Source organism: Anolis carolinensis, chromosome 5, assembly GCF_035594765.1.
Source record: "Anolis carolinensis isolate JA03-04 chromosome 5, rAnoCar3.1.pri, whole genome shotgun sequence".
Taxonomy (NCBI): domain Eukaryota; kingdom Metazoa; phylum Chordata; class Lepidosauria; order Squamata; family Dactyloidae; genus Anolis; species Anolis carolinensis.
In genome coordinates, this window is record NC_085845.1 from 34,446,906 (window position 1) to 34,471,497 (window position 24,592).

Consider the following 24,592-nt stretch of genomic DNA (forward strand, 5'->3'; position numbering starts at 1 on the left):
CAAGGCCATTCACTGCTAATCAAGGTGGCTAACTGCAACATTCACACTTGGCTCAAACTGACAAGAGTTATTTCTCCCACCCTGGACATTCCACAGATATATAAACCCCACTTGCCTAGTTTCCAACAGACCTCACAACCTCTGAGGATGCCTGCCATAGATGTGGGCGAAAAGCCAGGAGATAATGCTTCTGGAACATGGCCATACTGCCCGGAAAACTCACAGCAACCCAATTTAAAAATAGTTTGAAGGAAGTAATAGTACCACTACTTCATTAAGACCACACCTGGAATATTGTGTCCAGTTCTGGGCACCAAAATTCAAGAAGGTTATTGACAAATTGAATGTGTCCAGTTGTCAACATGACATTTAGAAGTGTTGTGAGTTGCCAACACTTGCCATAATGGTTTGCCACTACATTACTGCATGACTTTATTCAGTAGGAGAGTTCTTTGTATCTTCCCACACAGGAAAAAAAATGAAATGTATGTGACAATTGTGCATGCATGTTGTTTACTTTTATCCCCTGACATCATGGCCTTGTGAGTTTATCTATGAAAGAAATGTACACAACAAGAAAGGATAATTCTATGTGACCATTTGTATTAATAAGGGCAAATGTCCAACTATGGTTAGGAAGCACTGCATCCCAACAGCCTTTTAGTAACACCAACTTCTGTATTGAGTTCTCCAAAGTGGCCTTCATGTACTGCCTCCATGGCACATATACTGGTCAAGGAGCTCTGTAGTCTCAGAAAAACATGAATCTAGAGTCAGTGGTAGCTAACAATCAATGGTTAGTTTGCGCTGTTGTGGACAAACTGACACCAACTGAATTTTGGTCATTTGTTATTGGATGGAACGCACATGTACAACCACTCAAATTGCCTGTTTATTTCATGGGGATTTTAAGTATGTGCTCTTCCACTGAAATAAATCCAAACTGCTTAACTTAGCCAGACTGTGCTCCCGGTTAGTTGCCTAAGGCTCCTGGTTCATTTTATGGCATGTTTGTTTTAAAAGGGTGTCAAGTACCTTGGCTGAGAAAAAAAATTGTCACTGAAAATGAGTTTTATATATGCAAACAAGTTCTGACCTCATATCTTCCAGATGTGTTGGACTACAATTCTAATCATCTCAGCCAGCATGACCGAGTTAAATATAGACAATGTTGAACTGAAAGAACTAACTGGCCTAGAATGCTCAATGTAGAAGTACATTTCAGGTTTTATATCATCATTTCAAGTGTCCAGTCCATTCAGATATATCAGAAGATGTGTGTGTGTGTGGGGGGGGGGGGGGGGGGGATGTGTGATTAAACATACAAAATAGTCCCTGAAAATGAAATACCACATTCTAGTATGAACTACTGAATGTTCAGAGACCCAAATATGAAAACATTACACTGAAAATAACATGGATACATAACTATAATCTTGAAAGTATTCCAAAAAACATAGAGACATGTTTCACAATTAGACTAAACAATGGTTTTATTGTATAACTGAGAAGTAAACATTAAATGTAAGATCTTTTTTTAAAAGGATATAGAAAGTCATAATATAATGAAGCAATAGTAATATAGCCCATTCAGTAAGACTACACATTTACTCCATTTATGCATAATAACTAATTGAGAAATTATTATAAAAGCTATACTTGCATAAGAAAACAATCACAAAGACTTGGGAATATAATAAAAAATAACCAAACAGTAAAAGTACTCTCAACACTCTTAGGAAGGCAAAATGTATACAAACAACCCTAGGAGGTACTCCATAGCTAGAGGTCCAGATGTTAAAGGCTCAAGTACAGAGCCTACAGTGTAGAAGGTTCCTGTTTAAAACTTTAGTGAAGAAAACAGAATACATAGAAAAGGACATTGTAAAGTGCACATTTATCTTAGTTTTAAGGATAGTTTAGGTAAAGTTTTCCCCTTCACACTAAATCTAAACGTGTCTGATTCTGGGGGTAGTGCTCATCTCTATTTCTAAGCCTAAGAGCCTGCATTGTCCATAGACACCTCCAAGGTCATGTGGCCGGCATGACGGCATGAAGTGCTGGTACCTTCCCACCGGAGCGGTACCTATTGATCTACTCACATTTGCATGCTTTCCAACTGCTAGGTTGGCAAATGCTGGGGTTAACAGCGGGAGCTCACCCTGCTTCCTGGATTTGAATCACTGATCTTTCGGTCAGCAAGTTCAGCAGCTCAGCAGTTTAACCCACTTTGCCACCTGATATAGATGCACACATACACATACACATACGCACGCACACACTTTGTCTGGGACCATTCATTTTCCTTGGTGGCATGTAGGAACATGCTGTCAAGTTGTCCCCATAGTATGTTCAAATAGCTTAGTAGGTATGATGTCTCCACCAGTAGCAGCCAGTTATGTAGAATAGTGATATGTGAACATAAAATGTTGCAAAAGAAATGAGTTTGCATGTAGATTATAGAGTAGAATGAAATAAGAGGTTGCCCATTCTAATGACATTGCTAGTTCTCTTCAGGCATTTGAAAATTGTTGTCAGTAAATAATACATGAGGAGGACTGCCATGGCTAACCTGGAAGAGCTCTCTTCAGCAGATGGGAGTTAGAGAAAGAATTCAAGGCCTCAATTGACCAATTTTCTCTGGAAACATCAAAAAGGATGCACAAAGTGGACTCTCCTTCAGTTGTGTTAGACTTAAACTCTCAGAAATCCCACCCAGTTTACCAACTGTTAGGAATTGTAGGAGCTGAAGTTCGAAACACCTGGAAGGCCAAAGGTTGGGAACCACTCCCTTAGTGCAATGGAAACTAGAAGTGTAGTGCAGGCAAGGCAGACTATTCACCACTGGATTATCCTAGCCATAGCCTTTGGTCTTTTAAAAATGTATATATGCATGTGTTCAAAAAAACAAGACATCTCATACCAAATTGCAAATAGTGATAGAATCCATTTTTGAAAGCATCCGGTTTTATACAGAAACAAATATCCCAAGCTCTTAATACTCAGCTGCATTTCAACTCAAGCCCCATTAAACCCGATAATACTTTTAGCTCCTGTTATTTGCTTCTGTGGTTTTAGGGCTTGTGATTTGTGTATCAGTTTGTTATGGTAGTAATTGTGTTTTTCCTTTGGGACTTGGAATTTTTATTTTATATATTAGGCTTTCTTTCTATTGCTTTAACTGATTATAGCATTTTTATGACACCACGAAAATCTGTTTTATAAAGCAGCCAATAAAACTACTTCAGTTTGCTTCATGACTGCTTGCTGGCAAGGAAAGGAATAGGCGTCTGTGACGGATCTCAATTCCAAGTTGTTCTCACAAACTGTTCTCCTGTAACCCACCTTGCATCTAAAACCTTCAGATCACTCTCTGAGATTAGTAATTTGGAGGTTTAAGATGACTGTAACACTGAGCAAGTGAATATGTTTTATGTTGGCGTCTGAATTGTAACATTTAAAGCTCCTAACTGAACAATTCTTAAATCAAGCAAATCATAGCAAAGATTTCTTGAATCACAGAATGGTCAAATAATCCATACTTAAAAGATAATGTTTTTCACCTGACATTAAGTCTAGTTGTGTCCAACTCTGGGGGTTGGTGCTCATCTCCATTTCTAAGCCAAAGAGCTGATGTTGTCCACAGGCACCTCCAAGGTCATGTGGCCAGCATGACTGCATGGAATGCTGTTACTTTTCCACTGGAGCAGTACCTATTGATCTACTCACATTTGTATGTTTTTGAATTGCTAGGTTAGCAGAAGCTGGGGCTGACAGCAGGAGCTCATCTGCTCCCTGGATTTTAACTGCCAACCTTTCTGTCAGTAAGTTCAGCAGCACAGCGGTTTAACCTGCTGCGCCAACGAGGGTGCCATACTTATTCAATTACAATAACTTATTTTACTATCAGTGCAACAATTCTCCTGAATTCTTTCCCCAGATACTTCGCCACAAACCACACCACTCACATAACCAACTAATCAAAATCTATCACCTTTCCTGTTTCCTCCTATCTGTACCTCTCTTTTGTCAACAAATAAGGAACATTTTAACAACTATGCCAGAGCAGAAATAAGTTGCAAGATGGTGAATCTTTCTATCAAGAGAAACATTTGCAACATGGAACAAAAAAATAAAGCCAGTTAAGTTGTTTCACATTTTTTTTTATTAAATTTAAATCCGGATTATTCTCAAAGAACTAAAAGCAGTGTACACAGTTCACTTCCCTCCCGACCCCTGTCGCTTTCCCCCCACTGTGACGTAGGACAAGTTACTCACCTAAGTGAGTTTATGGTTCGATGGAGCTAAGAATCTGGATTTCTCAAACACTATACACTACACCTCAATGGAATCTATATTATTACTTTATTTTGATTCTCAATATATTTGCAAAATCTAATATTCATGGTTGCAAAATGCTGAATGTTGGAGTGTTCCTGCTTTGTGGAATGAAAACTAACAGGAAACCTAGCTTACAGGGGGCTCTTGCTCCTTTCGGTTAACTCCACGTGAGGCTAATGTTATCTGAGGTTCAGGGTAATAGTGAAGTAATCCACAGTTTCTATAACTCAGACAAAGATGGCATGTGACGTTGGAAGCCAAGTGATGTGGGAAGCCTTGTTTTTGTGTTAGAAGTCGGAGTTCTTGGACCTATAAAAATAAAATTAAAACCAAATGAAAGATGCCAGTCAACTCTTCCCAGTACATCAAACTGACATGATGGTAAACATCTTAGCACATGATTTATATACCTTGATTATCTTGAAAAGCCGTGATTTTACTAATGCTTAGTTCTTCTGCTGATGCAGATTATAGCTTTTCCAGCATCTTTGTTTTTTAAAATATCAAGGCTATTATTGTTGCTGATGTTGTTGTTGTTATTAACTTCATTCACTTAATAATTATTCACCTGATAATGAGACTTTTGGAAATAGGTAAAGGTAAAAGTTTTCCCCTGACTTTAAGCCTAGTCAGTTATGTCCAACTCTGGGGGTTGGTGCACATCTCCATTTCTAAGCTGAAGAGCCAGCGTTGTCTGTAGACACCTCCAAGATCATGTGGCTGGCATGACTGCATGGAGAGCCATTACCTTCCCACCTATTGATCTACTCACATTTACATGTTTCCGAACTACTAGGTTGGCAGAAGCTGGGGCTAACAGTGGGAGCTCACCCCACTTCCTGAATTTGAGCCACTGAACTGTCGGTTAGCAAGTTCAGCAGCTCAGTGATTTAATCCGCTGCACCTCTGGGGCCTTTGGGTGATAACCCTCTCTAAATCTGACTAACACTAATCCTTAGATGATGGACATGCAGCCCACCACCATATTCAGAACTTGGTGTCTTGCAGCCGTGTAAATCTTATAAAGCTGGCATAGCTTTAATACTGTCTAAGGGATGCTCAGGGTTATGCCATATAAAGGAAGCAGAATACAATTTCATGGGCTGTAATTGGAGTTGGTTGTTAACTGAAGTTGCAACTGGCCAAAATGCGAGCATGTATACACTGAGAAACACACACAGTATGTACACAGTTAATACAACTCAGACTATTATCGCAGGTATGAAGCAGCATAGAAAACTGCAAATACATAAATAATGAGTTGTTTTAAAAACAAAACAGATACACCATGCCCTTTGAGTATAAACATTGGAAGTTATATTTAAACTATATTTAAACATCCTTTGATTTTGCTTGTTATGAGGAGTAAATATAAATTAAGACAAACAAACCTGTTGTTTTACTTGCTTCTGAAGTAGTCTTTTTTCTTCCTGGAAATCTTTGATCTATGAGACAAAAATAAATATAAAGCAATCTTATATACTGAATGTCTTGCAGATGGAAGTCAAGAAGGAGAGTAACCACTGCTGTAAGTGCTTTTGCTTACATTATCTTGTATTAGCATTCAGAGTTTAACAGCTTATCGCATGGTCATGTCAAGGCCAGGCAGAACTGTACATGTTTTTTTTTAAAAAAATTGTAATAAATATAGTGGTGGAAGGAAGGAAGGAGAATATCAATCACAAATTCACTTCCTTCAAAAATACAAAAAAAAAAGGAGAGCAAGAACAAATATTGCATCTCCAATCACAAGAAATACCCCTATCTTCATAAAAATACTGTGTCAATATATAACACAATACCTCTCATAATAATAATAATTTTAAAAGCTCTCTATGGACTTATCCAGATGATCAGTGCACATAACTTGGCTTCTATATAGGATGCTTCTACCCATGTGTAGAGACAGAAATAATCAATAAGGGACATAACTTACTACACAATCTCAGCAAAAAGGAATATGATACTTTATGCACTCAGAAAAATCCTAATAGTGTAATCAAAAAGGCTGACAAAGAAGAAACCGGAGTCATTATGGACCAATCAGACTATATGAGAGGCAACTATCTAACAGATACAGTATTTCAGAGAATCCTGTCTAACAATCCTACAGACGAATACATAAAGACTTATATATTCCCAGGGGATTTCCCATGGAAACTGGATGGCCATCAGCCAGGTTTGTTTGTTTATTCCTGCCTGACAGCAAGTTGAATGGGATGACCCTTGTGGTACCTTCCAACGCTATGATTCCAGGTGCAGAATCAAATCTGAATTAACACACCCTTCATATTCTATTTTTTACCCAAAATATACAACCATGACAGCTTATGCTACCAACTTCTTTTTCTCAGCCTCAAAGGTGCTACAAGATCCCTTTACACACAAATCCAGACTAACACAATAATGTTTTTTGAATTCTGTGGTGTCCTTGGTTATTGAAGTGGTGCATTGGAGAAATGTTATACATCTCAGAAAAAAAATGTATGTCCAAATAAGTGTCAAGTAATGTAATGTAAGAGGAAGATAGCCTAGCACACTGAAACTAGACTTGCAAAACGCAATTGCAAAGCACTGAGAATAACTTACTAATGGCTGAAAGAAGGAACGCACATGCCCTCTTGTGGCAATATGGTTGGGTGATTTAAATCAACACTTGTGACAGGGAAACGCTTTGGGGCAGAATATCTCTTGCTTGCTACAGTTATAACAGACTTTAGAAGCAACTTTTTAAAAGATTAATTCATGGCCAGACTTTTTGCATGAATTCCAGAAAGGTAGCACATTGCCTTGTTGTGTTACTTGCAAAGATGTTCATTGCATTTACATTACATTTAAAATAAAAATTCCATGATATGTAAGAAAATTGCCTATTTTGCAGGCTCCTTCAAAATGTTCACACCTAAATGTTACTTGTTACATAGCTAAAGCAACAATGTTATCAGCCAGTATTTATTTTTTTTTGCAAAAGGAATGCCATAATTCCCTTGTTATCTCTCAAAATCATTCTAAGCACCACTTTCAATTACAAGACATTGGAGATGCCTTCCCACACATTGGTTATCCCCAGGAATCACTGTATTATGTCACCAGAACTTTGTGATTACATGGGATGACAATAGCATCATAGGCCACCTGTCATCCAATCCCCCCCCCAAAAAAAAAACTAGCTGAAAACTAGCAACAGTATATCGTTGTATGCTGACTCATTGAAATGCAATATGCTGTTGTAAACTACCCCTGTCCAACACCAAGTATTTGGGAGTGGTGTTGTCTGAATCCTCATTCAGTCATGGAAAGCCACTGGGTCACATTCCTTCAGCCTTAGCAGAAGGCAATGGGAAACCCCCTCTGAACAAGTCTTGCCAAGAAAACTCAATGATAGGTTTGCCTTATGGTGACTCCAAGGCAAAGGTATCTTGGGGTGAAGGCACATAGTAACAATAACAAATCTGTTCTGCATATGATTAACTAATGAATAATGGAATCCTGTTTACTAAAAGTAACTTCCAGTGTTTGCATTGGGCCTTACTCCAAGTCAGTGGTAGCTAGTATCTTTGATGACATGATGTTGGTGAATTAGCTCTAGGTTCTAGTATGAACTTTAAAAGAGATATCCAAGGATGGCAACACATCCCTAGTGTGTCCTACTGTCACAGGAACCCCATCCACATTTTCATTTATTAAAAACTTTAAGAGTGTTGTCTCAGGCTGCATCTACACTGCCAAATAATGAAGTTCAAACATTATATGGGTCTACATTCTTCCAACTTTAGGATTCAAACTGCATTATTTGGCAATGTAGATCCACCTTTAGTTGTAAAAATAATCACAGATAAGCAAAATATACTTTATAATTCAACGTTGTTTTGCCCTTTCATTTGAACAACATGGAATCCAGAAGGCAGGGAGGAAGAAGGAGAACAGAAACAAAAGCTGTTTTTCTGCTCTTTACAAAATGTTTGAAGACCATGAATCAAAAGCCACTTGATTTGCTTCATGGGGGCAGGGAAAATGGTTTCATCCCAGGGGGCAATCTGATATAAAAGTCAGTGTCAATTAATGGAAACTAAGGTTACACCAAAAGTGAGAAAAGACTAATAAGAATGAAATGCACATGTTTTGACACAAACCTGGGAATGTAATTTGTTCAGCTGGGACTGTGATCGCTCATTAATTTTCTGTAGTGCTTCTTTCTCTGAGTTAAGTCTTTCTCTATCAGATCTTTCCTTTTTAAAGTCTTCTTCATATATTTGAACCTACAATAGAAATCATTGATATTTACATTTTAGAAGTAATCAGATTTTCCAAAGAGTTAAAACATTAAATGGACAAAGCTGTTTAAATTGTGTATTTATATTTAGAACAGCTTTACAGGGAAGTTTTCTTCATGAGCATGAATATTACTCAAATATTTGAGAGTTATACACTAGGCTTGTGTAAGTCAGCTGGAAGGCGATCCGTTTTGGTATCCGAATTTCATTGGGTACCCAGATACATTTTTGAGAGCCTCCCGAAAATCGGCTAATAGAAAAATCTGTTTTTGGCTAGACAGCCAGAAGATTCAGGAAGATCCAGCCAATTGGCGGCAATGGGGAACTTACAAAGCTCCCCTCTCCATTCCTGGGATTCTTTTCTTTCTTCCTTTCAAGGGGACCTGGGTTTAAGGAACAGGGTTAAGAAAGCACACTTCCTGGGGTCCTTTCCTTTCTTCCCTTCAAGAGAGCCAGGGATTGAGCAATGGGGTTAAGGAAGCTCCCTTCCTGGGACCCTTTCCTTTCTTACTTTCAAAGGAGTCTGGGTTTGAGAAACAGGGTTAAGGAAGCATGCACCATGAACTCCTGAATAGAAGTGAAGAAGCTGCACCTAGTAGCCACATGGACCGTTCTGGGTGAAAAAAACATGGTAGCTGAGCCCTTGCCATTACAGCTGTCTGGAGAAGCTGAACAAGCTGAACAAGCTGAAGGAAAATGGCTAAAATGGATCAGTGCACAAGTCTATTATACACTGTTGCAATCCTTCTCATTGGCATAACTTAAGTACAACTACAGAAGGTCATGTTTAAAATTACACAAAATTGGATTGATGCCACACAATTGATTTAAAATTTAATAGTCACAGAATTACAGACATTTTTGGTTTCATGGGGATATTTTCCGGTCCAAAGGTGCTAATATACGCTTTAGAAATTGCAGGCCTATACATGTTTGGTCAGAAATACACCCACTGAGTTAAGTACAACACTTTTCATGCTTATTCAGAAATAAATGTTGCATAGTTTATCTTGTAACTAGTATGTGCAGGTTTGCCCATAAGTAAAAATTTGCCACATAATATAGGAAAGTAACTGAACACTTTTCCACATTGGAGCAAAGAGATGAGAATTTTCAGTGGTTACCAAAATTAGAATCGCCTATATATCTCCTTGTAGACTCTTAAAAACTAAGGGAAAGATGAAAAAAGCTAGAAGCAACTTGGTCATCATTCTTCAGTGTTTTCCTCACTATTAGCTCTGCATGTTGTGAAATCCGTATGGACATGTCTTATCTTTTAAAGGAACAATAGCCCAAAATCATTTATGTAACCGCCAAGTGAATATTCCTGCTACCAATTGCACTTACTCTGCCCCTTTACAGTGGTCAGTGAGGAGGAAGAATGGTAAAGGAATCCAGAGATAACTGTTAAGAATTGAATTGTGTATTAAGCTTTTTTGTTCTACTAGCCCAGGACAACAGAAATGTCACATGGTTATACAGTTTCTATGATTTTAGGCATGTAAGACTACAAAATATTTAGCAATTCAAAAATATAATGCATTGATAAGGAGCTGGCATGATATTTCAAAATTTCACTCAACTCATCTGGGAATATTTAGCTGTCACTTATTCAATAGTTAATCTCTCTTTAATTTTAGTATTTTGGGATTGCATGCACTGTCTCATATACCAATTCAGTATATGACTTTTATTTTAACACACACAACATCTATATATATAAAAGAGTGATAGCATCACGGCAATTCACAAAACAACAAAAGTACAGGCCCCCCAACCTCAAAATTTGACAACACAACCCATCATCCACGCCTCAAGGTTGATACAACAAAAAGAAAAGAAAAATAAAGTCCTAATTAGAGGGAAAGCAATAATTTTTTTTATCCAATTGCTGCCAGTTTAGAGGGCTAATCTCTGCCCACTTGGTTGCCTAGCAACCAAGGGACAGCCAGGTTTCAGTTAGGGGACAGGCAGATTTAGGCCTCACTTAGACTTCTTCCACAGATTACCTAATTTGCACTGGATTATATGGCAGTGTAGACTCAAGGCCCTTCCACACAGCTATATAACCCATTTATAATCTTATATTATCTGCTTTGCACTGGATTATCTTGACTCCGCACTACCATATAATCCACTTCAGTGTGCATTTTATACAGCTGTGAAGAAGGGGCCTCAGATAATCCAGTTCTGAGCAGATAATATAAGATTAGAAATATACAGTAGAGTCTCACTTATCCAACGTAAACAGGCCGGCAGGATAAGTGAATATGTTGGATAATAAGAAGGGATTCAGGAAAAGCCAATTAAACATCAAATTAGGTAATCGTTATACAAATTAAGCACCAAAACATCATATTATACAACAAATTTGACAGAAAAAGTAGTTCCATGCGCAGTAATGCTATGTAGTATTTACAGTAGAGTCTCACTTATCCAACACTCGCTTATCCAACGTTCTGGATTATCCAATGCATTTTTGTAGTCAATGCTTTCAATATATCGTGATATTTTGGTGCTAAATTCATAAATACAGTAATTACTATATAGCATTACTGTGTACTGAACTACTTTTTCTGACAAATTTGTTGTCTAACATGATGTTTTGGTGCTTAATTTGTAAAATCATAACTTAATTTGATGTTTAATAGGGTTATCCTTAATTCCTCATTATCCAACATATTCGCTTATCCAACGTTCTGCCGGCCCGTTTATGTTGGATAAGTGAGACTCTACTGTACTGTATTTACAAATTTACCACTAAAATATCACAATGAATTTAAAACACTGACTACAAAAGCATTGATTATGAAAAGGCAGACTGCGTTGGATAATCCAGAACATTGTATAAGCGAATGTTGGATAAGTGAGATTCTTCTTTAATATGAAATAATTACTGGGATAGAATAATGCAGAACAATATAATCTCTAAAACCAGGACAGTAAATAAACAGGGGAATTCCACACAGGAAACAATCAGGGCCAGTTAACACCTCCCAACAAAGTATTCCCATCATCAAAGTCTGGCAAATCCTGTTTTCTCAGGGCCACAGACAGTAGAAGCACATAAAATATCGCAAACAACATCACTCTGAAAACAAGGGTATTCCAGACAGGAAACAATCAGGGCCAGCTAACACCTCCCAACAAAGTATTCCCATCATCAAAGTCTGGAAAATCCTCTGTTTTCTCAGGGCCACAGACAGTAGAAGCACATAAAATATCGCAAACAACACCACTCTGAAAACAAGGGAATTCCAGACAGGAAACAATCAGGGCCAGCTAACACCTCCCAACAAAAAATTCACTCAGGGAGGAAACAGCCAGGCTTTAAAGCTGCAAGGTCATTACATCCTAATCATTTTTCCTAATTGCAGCATTCATACTTGCCTCCAACAAACAAAAAAAACCAATCAGAAATATTGTATATTCACAACCTTTAGGAAATAATATCCCCTGATGGCGCTGCGTGTTAAAGCGCTGAGCTGCTGAACTTCTGGACTGAAAGGCCACAGGTTTGAATTGGGGGAGCGGAGAGAGCCCCCACTGTTAGCTCCAGCTTCTGCCAACCCAGAAGTTCGAAAACATGCAAATGTGAGTGCATCAATAGGTACTGCTCCGGCGGGAAGGTAACGCCGCTCCATGTAGTCATCCCACATGACCTTGGAGGAGTCTACGGACAACGCTGGCTCTTCGGCTTAGAAATGGAGATGAGCACCAACCTCCAGAGTAAGACACGACTGGACTTAATGTCTGGGGAAAACCTTTACCCTTGACCTTAACTACCACCAATTCCTCAATACTTTATTTCCCATACCACCATACTTTGCCACAGCAACGCGTGGCTGGGCACAGCTAGTATCTTTATATATTTCTGCATCACAAAATGGGATCATTTACAAAGAATTAGCTGTTTAACTTTGGTAAATATTAACAAAATGTATAATAATAAATGCACTTACTACCTCTGTAGTGTATATTTATATTGGATCCAATCACTACTTGGCACAATTATTTGCAATTTTATCATGTCACATGTCAGCTTTTTCTCTATATGATTGGTTATCAGTACTGGTTTTGGTGAAAAACCTCATTAGTCATTTTACTTGTCTGAGTAGTCGAACTGTGTAGATGTGCCCTGAGGCTTCCTATTGGCAGAGACTCAGGCATCAAAATATTTTGGTCTACTAATGACTTTAATGCAACACTGTTAAGACACTGAATTATAGAAAAGCTTATCTTTTGAAGAATATGCTTCACTAGAAATAGTCTTATGAAAAATGACATATGACTTCTTGATCATTAGCCCCCATCAGTGGCATTTGTTAGGTGAGGAGGAATATTGCAAGTGCAGTGCTATTTTGAAGGTTAATTTTTTTAAAAAAAAGAGTAGCAAAACTGGTTATTGTTACATATTTCTAGTAGAAGCTCAAGCTATACTTGAAAATACAACTTTGTACAACTTTGCTAACAATGGCAGACTTTATTTACAGTCTAGTATAGACATGGGCACCAGCTGTTAGGAATTGTGGGAGTTGAAGTTAAAAACACCTGGAGGGCTGAAGTTTGCTCATGCCTAGTTTAGTGTCTACAATCATGATAGCCTACAAATAAATAAATGGACCTGAAATAAGATATTCCTGTTTTTTAAAAATTGTGTGGATGTGTGTGTTTAGCTCAGCTATTATTTTTGGGATTAAATGAATGCACCGATTCACAATTCACAATGTTATTGCACCGATTCACAATGTATCCAGCTTTACCTGCTGCCTGAGAACTTCCATTTCCAACCTCATCTCTTCATTGCAACTTGTATCCAATGCATCTAGATGGGGTGGTTCATTCGACGATGTACTTCGATTTTTCAAGGCATCCTGAAGAGCCTGCATCAAGAAAAATAGAATCCAATGTATGGATTTTGCTACACCAAAGGGATTTTTAAGAAGTGGTCTTAGCTAATTTCTCACAACTATCAATAGAATTTTAAGTATTTTGCCTTTAAAAGAGGGATCCACAAAATGTGTGTAAATCTTGAAGGGTAGCTACAAAGAAATTACAATCATGAATACTATTTTGAGTACAGTGGAATAATAGAATTATTGAATCAGAATGGGAAGGAGCCTAGCTTTGCAAATCAAACAAGCTGTGGTGTGTCCAGAGTAGTATGGTAGCTATGCAACACTGGGTTGCCTTTGAGTGCACAAAACATTAAATATCAAAATGCAAATTGAGGTCACAGAATCATAGAATCTTAGATTTGGAAGAGGACCATCCAGTCTAACATGCTGCCATGCAGGAACACACAACCAAAGTATCCTCAGCAGAATCCTCTGCTAGATATTTGGAGAGCTGTCCTCTGTGTCTGAGAAGTAGGGGAAATACATTGTGGCATAAGAGGGGGCTTTTTTGTAATGGCACCCAATTGTGGAATTCCTTCTCCTGGAGGCCTGTTTGGGATAATTTCAGCACCAAACCAAAACTTGGCTTTTTATTAAAGACTGATTTTATCTAGGATATGCATGGCAAGGTTGTCCTATTTAAAATTATCTGGTTTAAATTGCTAAACTAATATATTTTCAATCTCTTGTTATTAGTTATTGTTTTAGATGGATTTTATTGTAAGTCAATGAGTTTTTCAGCTTTAAAGTTGGATATAAATATAGTGTTCCTTCAATACTTCACGGTTCATTTTTCGCAGATTTGCTGTTTTGCGGTTTTTCAATAAACTCTAAAAGTCTATTATAAACCATAAAATATTACAATTTACAGCCTAATGAAGGTCGGAAGCATAAGCCAAAAGGAGAGAAAAGGAGCCCAAGTGGCAACGGGAGGAGAAGGAGGTGATTTATCAACACATGATTGGTTGATAAAGACTTAAAATAGTGTATAACTACTAAAATAGTGTATAAATATTAAAATAAATATAGTATCCCTACTTCACGGTTTTCCACTTATTGCAGGTGGTCCTGGAACCTAACCCCAGCGATAAGTGAGGGAACACTGTATTTTGATAAATAAGTTAGAATGTCAAATGCCCATGCTAACCCACCAAATCTCTTACTACACAGCACTGAGAACCTTTTGTCTTCCAATTGAATAAATAATGTGCACAATTTATGCAAATATACATACTTACCATTTAAATCTATACCATAAAATGTTTGTCTCAGAAAAAGGACCTGGGGCAGCAAGGGAGTTGGGGGGGGGAGGCTTTTGAGGATGCGTAGATGAGGAAAAAAGGCTTTTGGGAGCAAGGGTGCCAAGAGAAAAAGGCTTTGGGGAGTGATGGAGGTGAGGAAAATGGGCTATGGTGGAGAATGGGGGAGGGGGAGGATCAGGAAAGAGGAAGAAAGCTTGGAGGGAGGAGGAGGAAAGCACAGAGCTCCTCATGATGCTTCGTGAAGCCCCATGGGCTCCGTGGAGCACACTTTGAGAATGGCTGGGGAAAGGATCTGGGCAATGAGGAAGGTGAGGAAAAAAGGCTTTTGGTGGCAAGGGGGGAGGTTTTTGGGGGCAAGGGAGGTGGTGGAGGGGGAGGAGCAGGAAGGACGGTGGAAAGCATGGGGAGGAGGGAGGAGGAGGAGGGAAGCATGGAGCCCTTGGTATGCTTCACAGAGCCCCAGAGGCTCCCCAAAGCACACATTGAGAACAACTGTCCCATATGATACAGATTTAAAAAAACACAAAACAAAAAGGGTTTCTCCCTTTCCTCGGCAGCAAAGAGTAGAATAACAATAAACTAAGTAACATATTTCCTGTCCATTCCCAGCACCTCAGAACTGCTACTTAGGTGCAAATATGACAATTACTATGATAATGAATTACAAATGAGAAATAAGAATAAAAAACTCTAACAAAATAAAAGTAGAGTTAAATTTAAATGTTCTAAATCAATTCCAACTCATAATCTGACTTCAATATGTTTTGCTAAACAAAGACATTTGTTGGGAATATGGATGAGATCTCCTTTGGCTTCTCTTCTTGCCATGTGGCTTACACCTGGGAAATGACAATACATTTGCGTGCTAGACACAAGGCTGTCTTATCCAAAAATGACCTTATGTCATTTTTTCCCACAATAATAAATTTGTCCTGCTCCTTCGTTCCCACATGTTGGCCACCTTGCCATTTTCAGTGAGTGTGTACATCTGTCTTGAAGTACAACCCTATGTCCTTTTTCTTGAAAGGATGGGCTCTCCAATGTGCTAGTCCCAACTACAACAAATCCATTGAAGTAATTGCAGAATGGTGTGTCAACACTTAGCTAATCTCATTGATTGAGCAGGTCTGGTATGATTGCAATTACAAATACGATTGAAGACATTGTATATTTAAGTTCTGCCATACAGACCAAATTTTATTCCTAGTTAGATGTTCTGAATAGGAATGTAAAAACTGTTCAGGCTTTATTCTGTTGTTGCTGAAATCCTGCCTATATCGTCACCTTATCCATGTTTTTTTTAATCAGGCTGTCCTTTATATCAATCTCTTTTTATTAACATTAAGAAGGTTTCCTTGGAGAATTTAGAAAACAAGGTAATGACATGTCTACAGTTTTTCATTAATGTGCACTGAAAATATTGTCAACAGATTTTCATAATTTATGAGTCATGCCACAAAATATTAATTTTTGGGTGTGTATCTCAATCCTCTTCTCCAACTCAAAGTTTAATTTGTTTTCCCTTACGTAGTTAATAACAAACCAGGAAATATTAATATTTTTTGGATGTCTCTTACTCTTATTCTACCACTTAAATTTTAATTTTCCTTTCCCATTTGTAGTTAATTAAATACAAGAGCAACCATGTTTTTTTACTAGCAGTGACTTGTACTTTTCATGCTTGAAGTTTTTGGTCTAACTGAATAGCGCAATTTCTCAAAGAAATGTATTTCCTCAGGAAGTGTTTGTGGTTTGCCAAGAGACATGATTTAAACACACATATTCACTCACACATACTCACTGGTTTTTGCATCAACTTGCATTAATTAAAATATGTCCCTATCTCTTGCATGTTTATTTCTCTCCTTTTTGCAACGTTTAGGAAATATTAGATATCTGTCATATTCATGTAGGAGCCATTGTGTCCAAAGTCTGGCTGAAAGTTTCAATGAACAAAAGGGTTCATCATTTCAGCTTTCTCTGCTCTACACCAAGAACCCGACTATAGATTAATAATCCATCTGTTTCAAATATAAAGCCAATTTAAATATATTGCTTAGTTTCTCAGCACAAGAAATGATTTGGATATATATTTTGCTCTCTTCTTTTCCAAGCAATTGATTGGAAATGGTCTGACTATTTCAGTGACTACACAACATGATGTCCTAGTTACATAGGATATGGAGATTTTGATCATGGCTATACCCTAGCAAATTCAGAGAAAGAAAAATGTAATGTTGGACTGGATGCCCCTTGTGATCTCTTCCAATGATAATAGTCCCTTTGGATCTCATTTTGGTATAAATGGAATTAATTATTCCTTTTTCCTTGAGTAGGAAAGTTTAACAAGGAGGGCAATAGTGAGAGAGATAGGAGTATAAAGATGAAAGAGAGAAGACCTCAAAAATTCACTTCATTATAACAGAATAACAGAATCTATAACATACATAAGCCATTGTCAAAATTTGTAAAGTGTAAGAGATTAGGGAATATAACTACTTTTCATTAAACAGGAAAACATTAATATATTTGTACAATAAACTTTCAGAGATATGTTGCACACTGGGCAATGCTACAAGTTGGCACATAGAACTTGGCACACAGAACTCCTATGACCAACAGAAAATACTGGAAGGATTTGATGGGTCAATACCTTGGGTTTTAGAGTTATAGTTCACCTATATCCAGAGAGCACTGTGAACTCAAACAATGACAGATCTGGACCAAACTTGGCACAAATACTCAATATGTCTAAATGTGAACACTGGTGGAGTCTGTGGAAAATAGACTTTGACATTTAGGAGTTGTAGTTGTTGGGATTTTCAGTTCATTAACAATCAAATAGTCCCATGAACACCACCAGTGATAGGCCAAAGGACAGGCAGAGAGATCTTCAGCCTTCTCTGCCAAAGGAGTCACCTAAGACCATCAGAAATATGTGTTTTCTGATGGTCTTTGGTGTCCTCTCTGAAGCCCCCTCACAACCCCCCCCCCCAGGGGTCCCAACCCCCAGGCTGAAAAAAGCTGTTCTCAACATATACTCTCCACAAACTACATTGTCTTTACAATCAGAAGCATTTCATATATTGAAACCATCATGGATTGGGAACATGGGTTTGAGTCATGTGCATGCTAGGAAACCATCTAGTTCTGTCCTCACACCTGTTACACCAAGTACATTTTTAATATCGTCAATGCATTTTGCTTTGGCAATTAACTTGTATTATAGGACAAGTGATTTTTAAAAAGTGTGTCCTGTATGTTTTTTGCACTATTTTGTTTTTATTAGTAGAGTTCATGTAATTGTTTCCAAGATTTAAAGTGTTGTATCCTGGTCAGATTCTGAGTGCTCAGAAGATGAGTGAGGGGATGCTGGGATAAATTCAGATGGTCCAGAGGAGGACAGCAGTGGCCTAGAGAGAGTTGTTTTGGAATGTCCTGGCAGTTCCCATGAGACTAGAGAAAGAAATAAGAACCTGCCAGAAGTGCAGGTTGATAGAAATATGAAAGACAAATGTTTGTCTAGATCAAAGCACTTGGGATTGTGGAGACAGGACATGCAACAAAGACAGACTTACTTTTCTCAGAGAATTGGAGATAAGGTAAGGAAAAGCAGGTGTGTGAGAAATGATGTTATGTGTCACGCCCGTGGCAACGGAGCACCAAGAACCGGACACAGAGGCCAATATCTATCTAATATCTTTATTAAAGAAATATATAAGAATAATAAAAACAAGTAGAGAATATAGTCCAGCAACAGACCTTTCAGGAAAGGTCAAATATAGTCCAGAAATGTAAAGTCCAATATATTATATTAGAGTTCAAAGTTGAATCCAAGAAATTGAAACACACACTATTGCCAAGCAATAGTGTGGGGAAGCGTCCAGGGTCTTTCAGGGTCCAAGGTAAAAACCACAACAAGGTCGAGAATAAAACTTGATTCTTGAAGCAAGATCTGTGGCTAGGAACAAGGCAAGGCAAATCTTGAATACTTGGATAGGCAAGGCAAGGAGACTGGGTTTGCAGACTTTGCGAAGTCCACACTAGGCTGGAAACACGAAATCACTCCTGGAGCTGCTCTGTTGACTCCGCACGGAACCTACTGTGCCAGGCACCTATATCTGGGCCTCGTTTTCCTGCCAAACAGGTGTCCAGCGTTCTCTTTCCTTAGAGAACAGGAAACGAAACCCAGCTTTCTCCAGATGTGAGACTCCCTAGATTTTCCCAGGGGAAACATGGCTAATCAGTGTCTTGTTTAGCTGCAATTCTCAAGCTCCTGCGAATCTGTTCCTTCACTCCCCTGTCTGCAGCATAGGACTGTCTCCTAGCAAAAGGGGGTGAGAGCTGCTCAAGGTCTGTTTTAATGGGTTCTTGGGCAAAAACATCAACATCAGGCATCTGGAAAGATTCCGGCTCTTGCTGAGCCGGCGAAAACCCCATGTTTTCGTCTTCATTAGTCACAATGGCACTGGGAGCAGGACTACAAGGCCCATGAGGCATCACATTATGGGAGGGATTGAGGCCTTTTAAAGTGGTTCCTCCTGGTACGATCCTTTGTGAGATCAACGTTGTATTCAGGTAAACAGCTCTCGGTGTTTGATCCTATGTTCTTGGAATTGATGTATTCAAGTTTTAAAGTTTGTTCTTGCTTCTAGTTCATGTGTGGCATAGGTTGCCTGCCCTGGATTCATGTAATCTTGTTTATGGATATGTTTGTGGATGGACTCTGGAGACTGTATTTGAAAGGATCGTGGACTCTCTGCTATTTTGGTAATAACCTTTTGAGCTTTGATTATCTTTTTTGACTTAGCTTTTTTGTGTGGTTTGTGGTAAAAAGGCATTTCAAGGCTCAAGTGTAACATTAAAACTACCATCATTATCACCATTGTGTTTTAAACCATATTGTCATCTATGACTTAATCTCATAGAAGTATCCCAAGTTGTTAGAAACACAAATATAATCAAATAAATAAAATAATATTATTTTAAGCAAAAGGGCCTTTGTATAAACAGGTAAGGGAAACAGACAGAGGCTCTGAATACAGTTGCAGCTTCTAATTGTATGATCACGCACCATTACATATCTCCCTAAAATGTTTATATTCTTGACCACGGTGTATGAAATTGTAATGATGACTTAACACATGAAGCAGTTGAGAACACAGAAAACACTGTTTGATCAAACATGGAAAAAATGAGTCTCCATGGTAATAATTCTCTTCTGACCATCTAAGCTGAAGCTCAGGGTCAGAATATACGGTTAATTCAGGATGTAAATCTCCACTTATTTTGTACTCATATGCAGGAAATTTCAAAACTTTTCTCACCACTGGCCATGTTTTTCACATTTCAGTTTTTAATATAACATATTACGCAAGCAAATGCTTAATGTGTTGTTTATAAACAAATTTGTAAATATACTGAAATAAATATAATCAATACCTTGTTGAGCCGACTTATTTCACGTTCATAATGCATCTTCTTTGTATTTGCTAAGGCAGTTTCTTCTCTCAGAAGCTTATTCTCTCCCTTTAGGGTTTTATGCTGTCGCTGCAATGTAAAAATATAGCTATCTTGACAAAGTATAAATGATTGCATTTTTTTTCATTCTGACAATGCGGAATTATTATTATCATTATCACCATCATCATCACAATGTTTACTATATTCCTTAGAAATAAACACCACCAAAACAAATGGGTGACTCTTTCCTAGAGGTCCCAACTACTGATGAAATTCTACTGACTACCTCGTGGGCTCTCTAGTGGCACATATAAGACACAAAACCACATGAGGCAGCTGAGGAAATATAGTTTTCACCACGCCACATACATAAATAACACCCTGAAGACTATTTCACGATTGTTGGAAGACAATGGTGAAATAAATATAATCTACACTTTGTTTCAAACAGTCATAAGAGTTAATGGCTAGTCGGCTGGAGTGGTCCCACAATCCCCAGCCAAAGCAATGATATCTTGTGTGGAATCATTTTATTATATATTATTTTTAAAATTGCATTATAGTTCAGCTTCAAGGCAGACTACATTTTAAAAAATGATTCAGGATTCTAGACATTGCTCCATTCTGAAGATGTTTTTGGAATACCAGACAAATGGAGATAAGTTGTTGTAGGTTTGGGTCAGAGCTTGCTATTTATAGCGTTCCATCATTTCTCAGCTAAGAAGTTATTCCAGAAGATACTAAAGTGTGTACTTTTATGAATTCTAAAATGCAGTCTACAATTATAAAGACACATCACCCAAAACAGAAAAAAACCTATGTAGTTCTCCTACCATTTCATCTACTAGGTTGGTTGTAGTAAGATCTTTCAGCCTTTGGCATTCTTCCTGCAGTTGGTGCCTCTCTTTTTCAAGTTCCCTGATATTTTTCTGCATTGCTTCTGTTTTTTGTTTTATATCTGTGACCTGAAACATGACAGAAAGCAAACTTGAGTAAGATATACATCTAAAAAAAACCCCATGGATACAAAAGATGGGTAACACTTGGGAAGAAATAACAAAACTGAGATAAATGACCAGGTTTGCCAGATCAATATGATATTAAGGAGTATGTGGTGAAGTATCCAGTGGATAATGAACATATCACTGCAGAGACTGTCCAATGACTAATTGTATTGTGTAAGGAGAAAATCTCTTGAGTCACATTGCTCACTTGAAATCACAAAACCTCTCAGGTTTACTTAAGTAAGATACATGGCTTCTCATCTTCATTTTATGTTCTCCCGTGGATATCAAATCCACAAATGCTCGAATCCCATTGGTAGAATGGCACAGTAAAATGGTGAACCTTATATAAAATGGAAAACTCAAGATGGGTGGTAGAATCTGTGAGTCCAGAATCTGGGGACAGGGAGGGCAGACTGCATTTACCTTTTTCTCGTACCGCTGCTTCATCCGTCTGAACTCTTGATCCCATTGGTTGTTTACTGCCAAAAGCTGAAATGGTCAATCAGAAATCTTAGGTGTGCCATTCTCACTTTAATCTTAATCATTATAATGGTCTTAATTTTTAATGTCTAAATGGCCACAGGACAGAAATTATTCAAAATAAAATTAATTTAGAACTACAAATGTCTGTCTGTTGTAGTTCAGCCAGAGGATTCTGGATTCAGGATTCTGCCTGGGAGAATGGGTCTGTGTCTAGTGAGAGAGAAACAGCTTCAGAGCAGAAAAAGTGAGAGAGATGCTGGGGCATCTGATGATAGGGAGAGCCTTTCCCCTAGTTGTTCCTTGACAACAAAAGATAAGGAGCTGGAAGGGAAAGATCTTTCCCCTGGGAACATACCTGAAGCTAGAAGGAGTTTGAGGCTCGATCTCAGGGAGATGGGAGCCAGATTACGGAGGTCAGAACGAGAAACAACAGAGTGAGATATTCTTGAAGCAACAAAGAGATGTCAAAGACATGATTTCATGGCTTAAATTAAAGGATTGTTTACTTAAGGGTCAGAGCAGGCAATGCTGTGTTACCGTGTAGAACTTGGGTCTTGTTCCACATTCATGTCTATGTCTGCGATCTTTGGGAAAGTCTTGTACTCATGTTCTTGTATTCATATTTTGGAAAAAGTTCCTGTATTCCTGGTTATGGATTAATGTCTATGTTTTGATTCCCCCCCCCCCAATGTACCTTACTTTTGAACAGAACCTTGCTGTTTGGACTATTGCCTTTTGAATGCCTTTTTTCCTATTACTTTTGGACATTGCTTTTTTATATTACCTTTTGCCTTTTGTCCTTTTATATTTGATTTTCTCTATAAACTGTTTAGTTAGTGCTAGTGGACTCCTGTGTGGTGTTGGGTGCAAAGGTGAATCCAGGCTATAGTGCAACACTGTCTCTCATTCATAGCCATGGGAGTCACTAAATGCTGAATACTGTATTTTGAGTGATTTGGAGAAATTACTGAGAGGGCACATATTAGCCTATGAAAGGGAAGTCTGGAAAGGGAAGGACTTGAAATTACCTCTACTTTCTGCTTTTCCAGCGAAACAATTTGTTGTTCCAGTACATCCCTTGGTATCTTCTTTGCTAATATATGCTGCAAAATAAAAATTAAGTCCATCAAACATATATCCAGTATGAAACATATAAGGTGAAAAACAACAGTGGCTATTCTGCCCTCTGTGAGTGAATTAATGCAAAATTTGCCTGAAAGTGAAGCATAAAATGTTTTAGTATAGATAGTGCTTCGATTTAAAATACAAACCTAGGAAAGTAGGCACCATTATATAAAAGAGAAAAAAACCTATAAAATGTCACCAATGTTACCTATGTTTTATACCTTGCATTAACAAAAAATAAGGCTTTTAAAAATAAAAGGAGCAGCCATAACAAGAACAGAGCTTTTTTCCAGAAAGGAATTATTCCACTTTACATGGAAGTAAGGAGTCAAAGGTTACAAAAAGGTTTTTTTTTTTTTTGCCCTGTAAATCCCAGAACATAAACAAGTTACCGTTTCTATGCTTAGAAAAGGGACTATGTTCAATTTTTTTTGTGATTTTATGGTGCTATTAATTTTCAGAAAGTCTTTTTAAGCCACAAAGTGGACATTTTCAATTGCAGAACTTTGTTCTGGACAGTGCTGCTTTCAAAGTATTAGTTAAATAACTCATAATAACCATTCAGCAAAGGTCCATTTATTTCAATTAAGGGTTTACACAAATAATAATAATAATAATAATAATAATAATAATAATAAACAACTTTATTTGTATTCCGCCCCATCTCCCCGAGGGGATTCAGAGTGGCTTACAACTTACAGAATTACAACAATCCTGCCCTTAGGATGTAACCACAGGGTAAATTACTACTTGGTGATTCCCAGCCAGCAGGAATTACATGAATTAAAAATGAGTCAAATCCAGAAACTGTGACTTAACTGTACATGAACTGTATATGACTCCGTTGCAAAGTACAATTCCAAATCATGGTAGCGTAGCAACTGGGCAATATTTCTTCAGATGCATCCCTATAAGACTTTACCTGGAAGTAACTTTGATTGTAATCAGTGAGTCTGACTTCTGAGAAGGACCTAACTTTCATTGCTAATTCCCAAGTAGAACTAAGAAAGTTTGTCTAGCTGCTGGTTTACTAAATTCAACACTGAGTAATGGGACAATGGGACAAGGTATCTATAGGATTACATCATTAGGTAGATTAGCTCCAGTTGCTATTTTCCATGTAACTTTATATATCAGAAACTATACAACTGTACCTAGGCAATATTGTGAAAAGATGTTGACCATCTCTACTGGATTTCAGTTAGAACAAATGGCAGAAAGAGAACCAACATATACTCCAACATAAAATGAAATAGGAAGAAAGTTGCTATCTGGAAGTTATTTCTGTTGGTGTCTTACAAATGTATAAGTCTTCATTCCTTCTTCATTTTTGTTCTACATCTGCATTTTGTTCAAGGCCACAAAAATAAAATCCCATATATGGCAATTACTGCAAAGGATCTCAGGTTGGATCTACCCTGCCCTATATCCCAGGATCTGATCCCAGATTATCTGCTTATCCCAGATTATTTGGCAGTGTAGACTCATATAATCCAGTTCAAAGCAGATAATCTAGGATCAGAACCTGGGATATAGGGCAGTATAGATCCAGCCTCAGATGGATTAAATTTGTCTATTCTGTTCAAATTGGCACTCATATCCCTTGGTTGTGTATTTGGTTATTCAGCATTACCACTCAACACCAGGGACATTTAGCAAAATTATTGTGGATGTTCACATTTAGATATCTCAAATGCACATCTGTGATATAAAACTGCATTCAGCCAAAATATTAAAAG

The 24,592-nt window shown here is 37.8% G+C and overlaps 1 protein-coding gene across 1 annotated transcript in view; it reads right to left on the reverse strand.

The window, feature by feature from the left end:
• Nucleotides 1-3,866: 3,866 nt before the first annotated feature.
• The window catches only part of tnip3 (TNFAIP3 interacting protein 3), a 45,867-nt gene continuing 25,141 nt past the window's right edge, over nt 3,867-24,592 (reverse strand). The window contains exons 5-12 of the mRNA XM_008112062.3: nt 22,757-22,831; nt 21,669-21,734; nt 21,072-21,203; nt 20,218-20,325; nt 13,379-13,498; nt 8,475-8,600; nt 5,733-5,786; nt 3,867-4,650 (exon numbers count right to left, since the gene is read on the reverse strand). Of these exons, the coding sequence (XP_008110269.1) occupies nt 4,468-4,650; nt 5,733-5,786; nt 8,475-8,600; nt 13,379-13,498; nt 20,218-20,325; nt 21,072-21,203; nt 21,669-21,734; nt 22,757-22,831 (864 nt within the window). The 3' untranslated portion in view covers nt 3,867-4,467. The remainder of the gene's footprint in view (nt 4,651-5,732; nt 5,787-8,474; nt 8,601-13,378; nt 13,499-20,217; nt 20,326-21,071; nt 21,204-21,668; nt 21,735-22,756; nt 22,832-24,592) is intronic.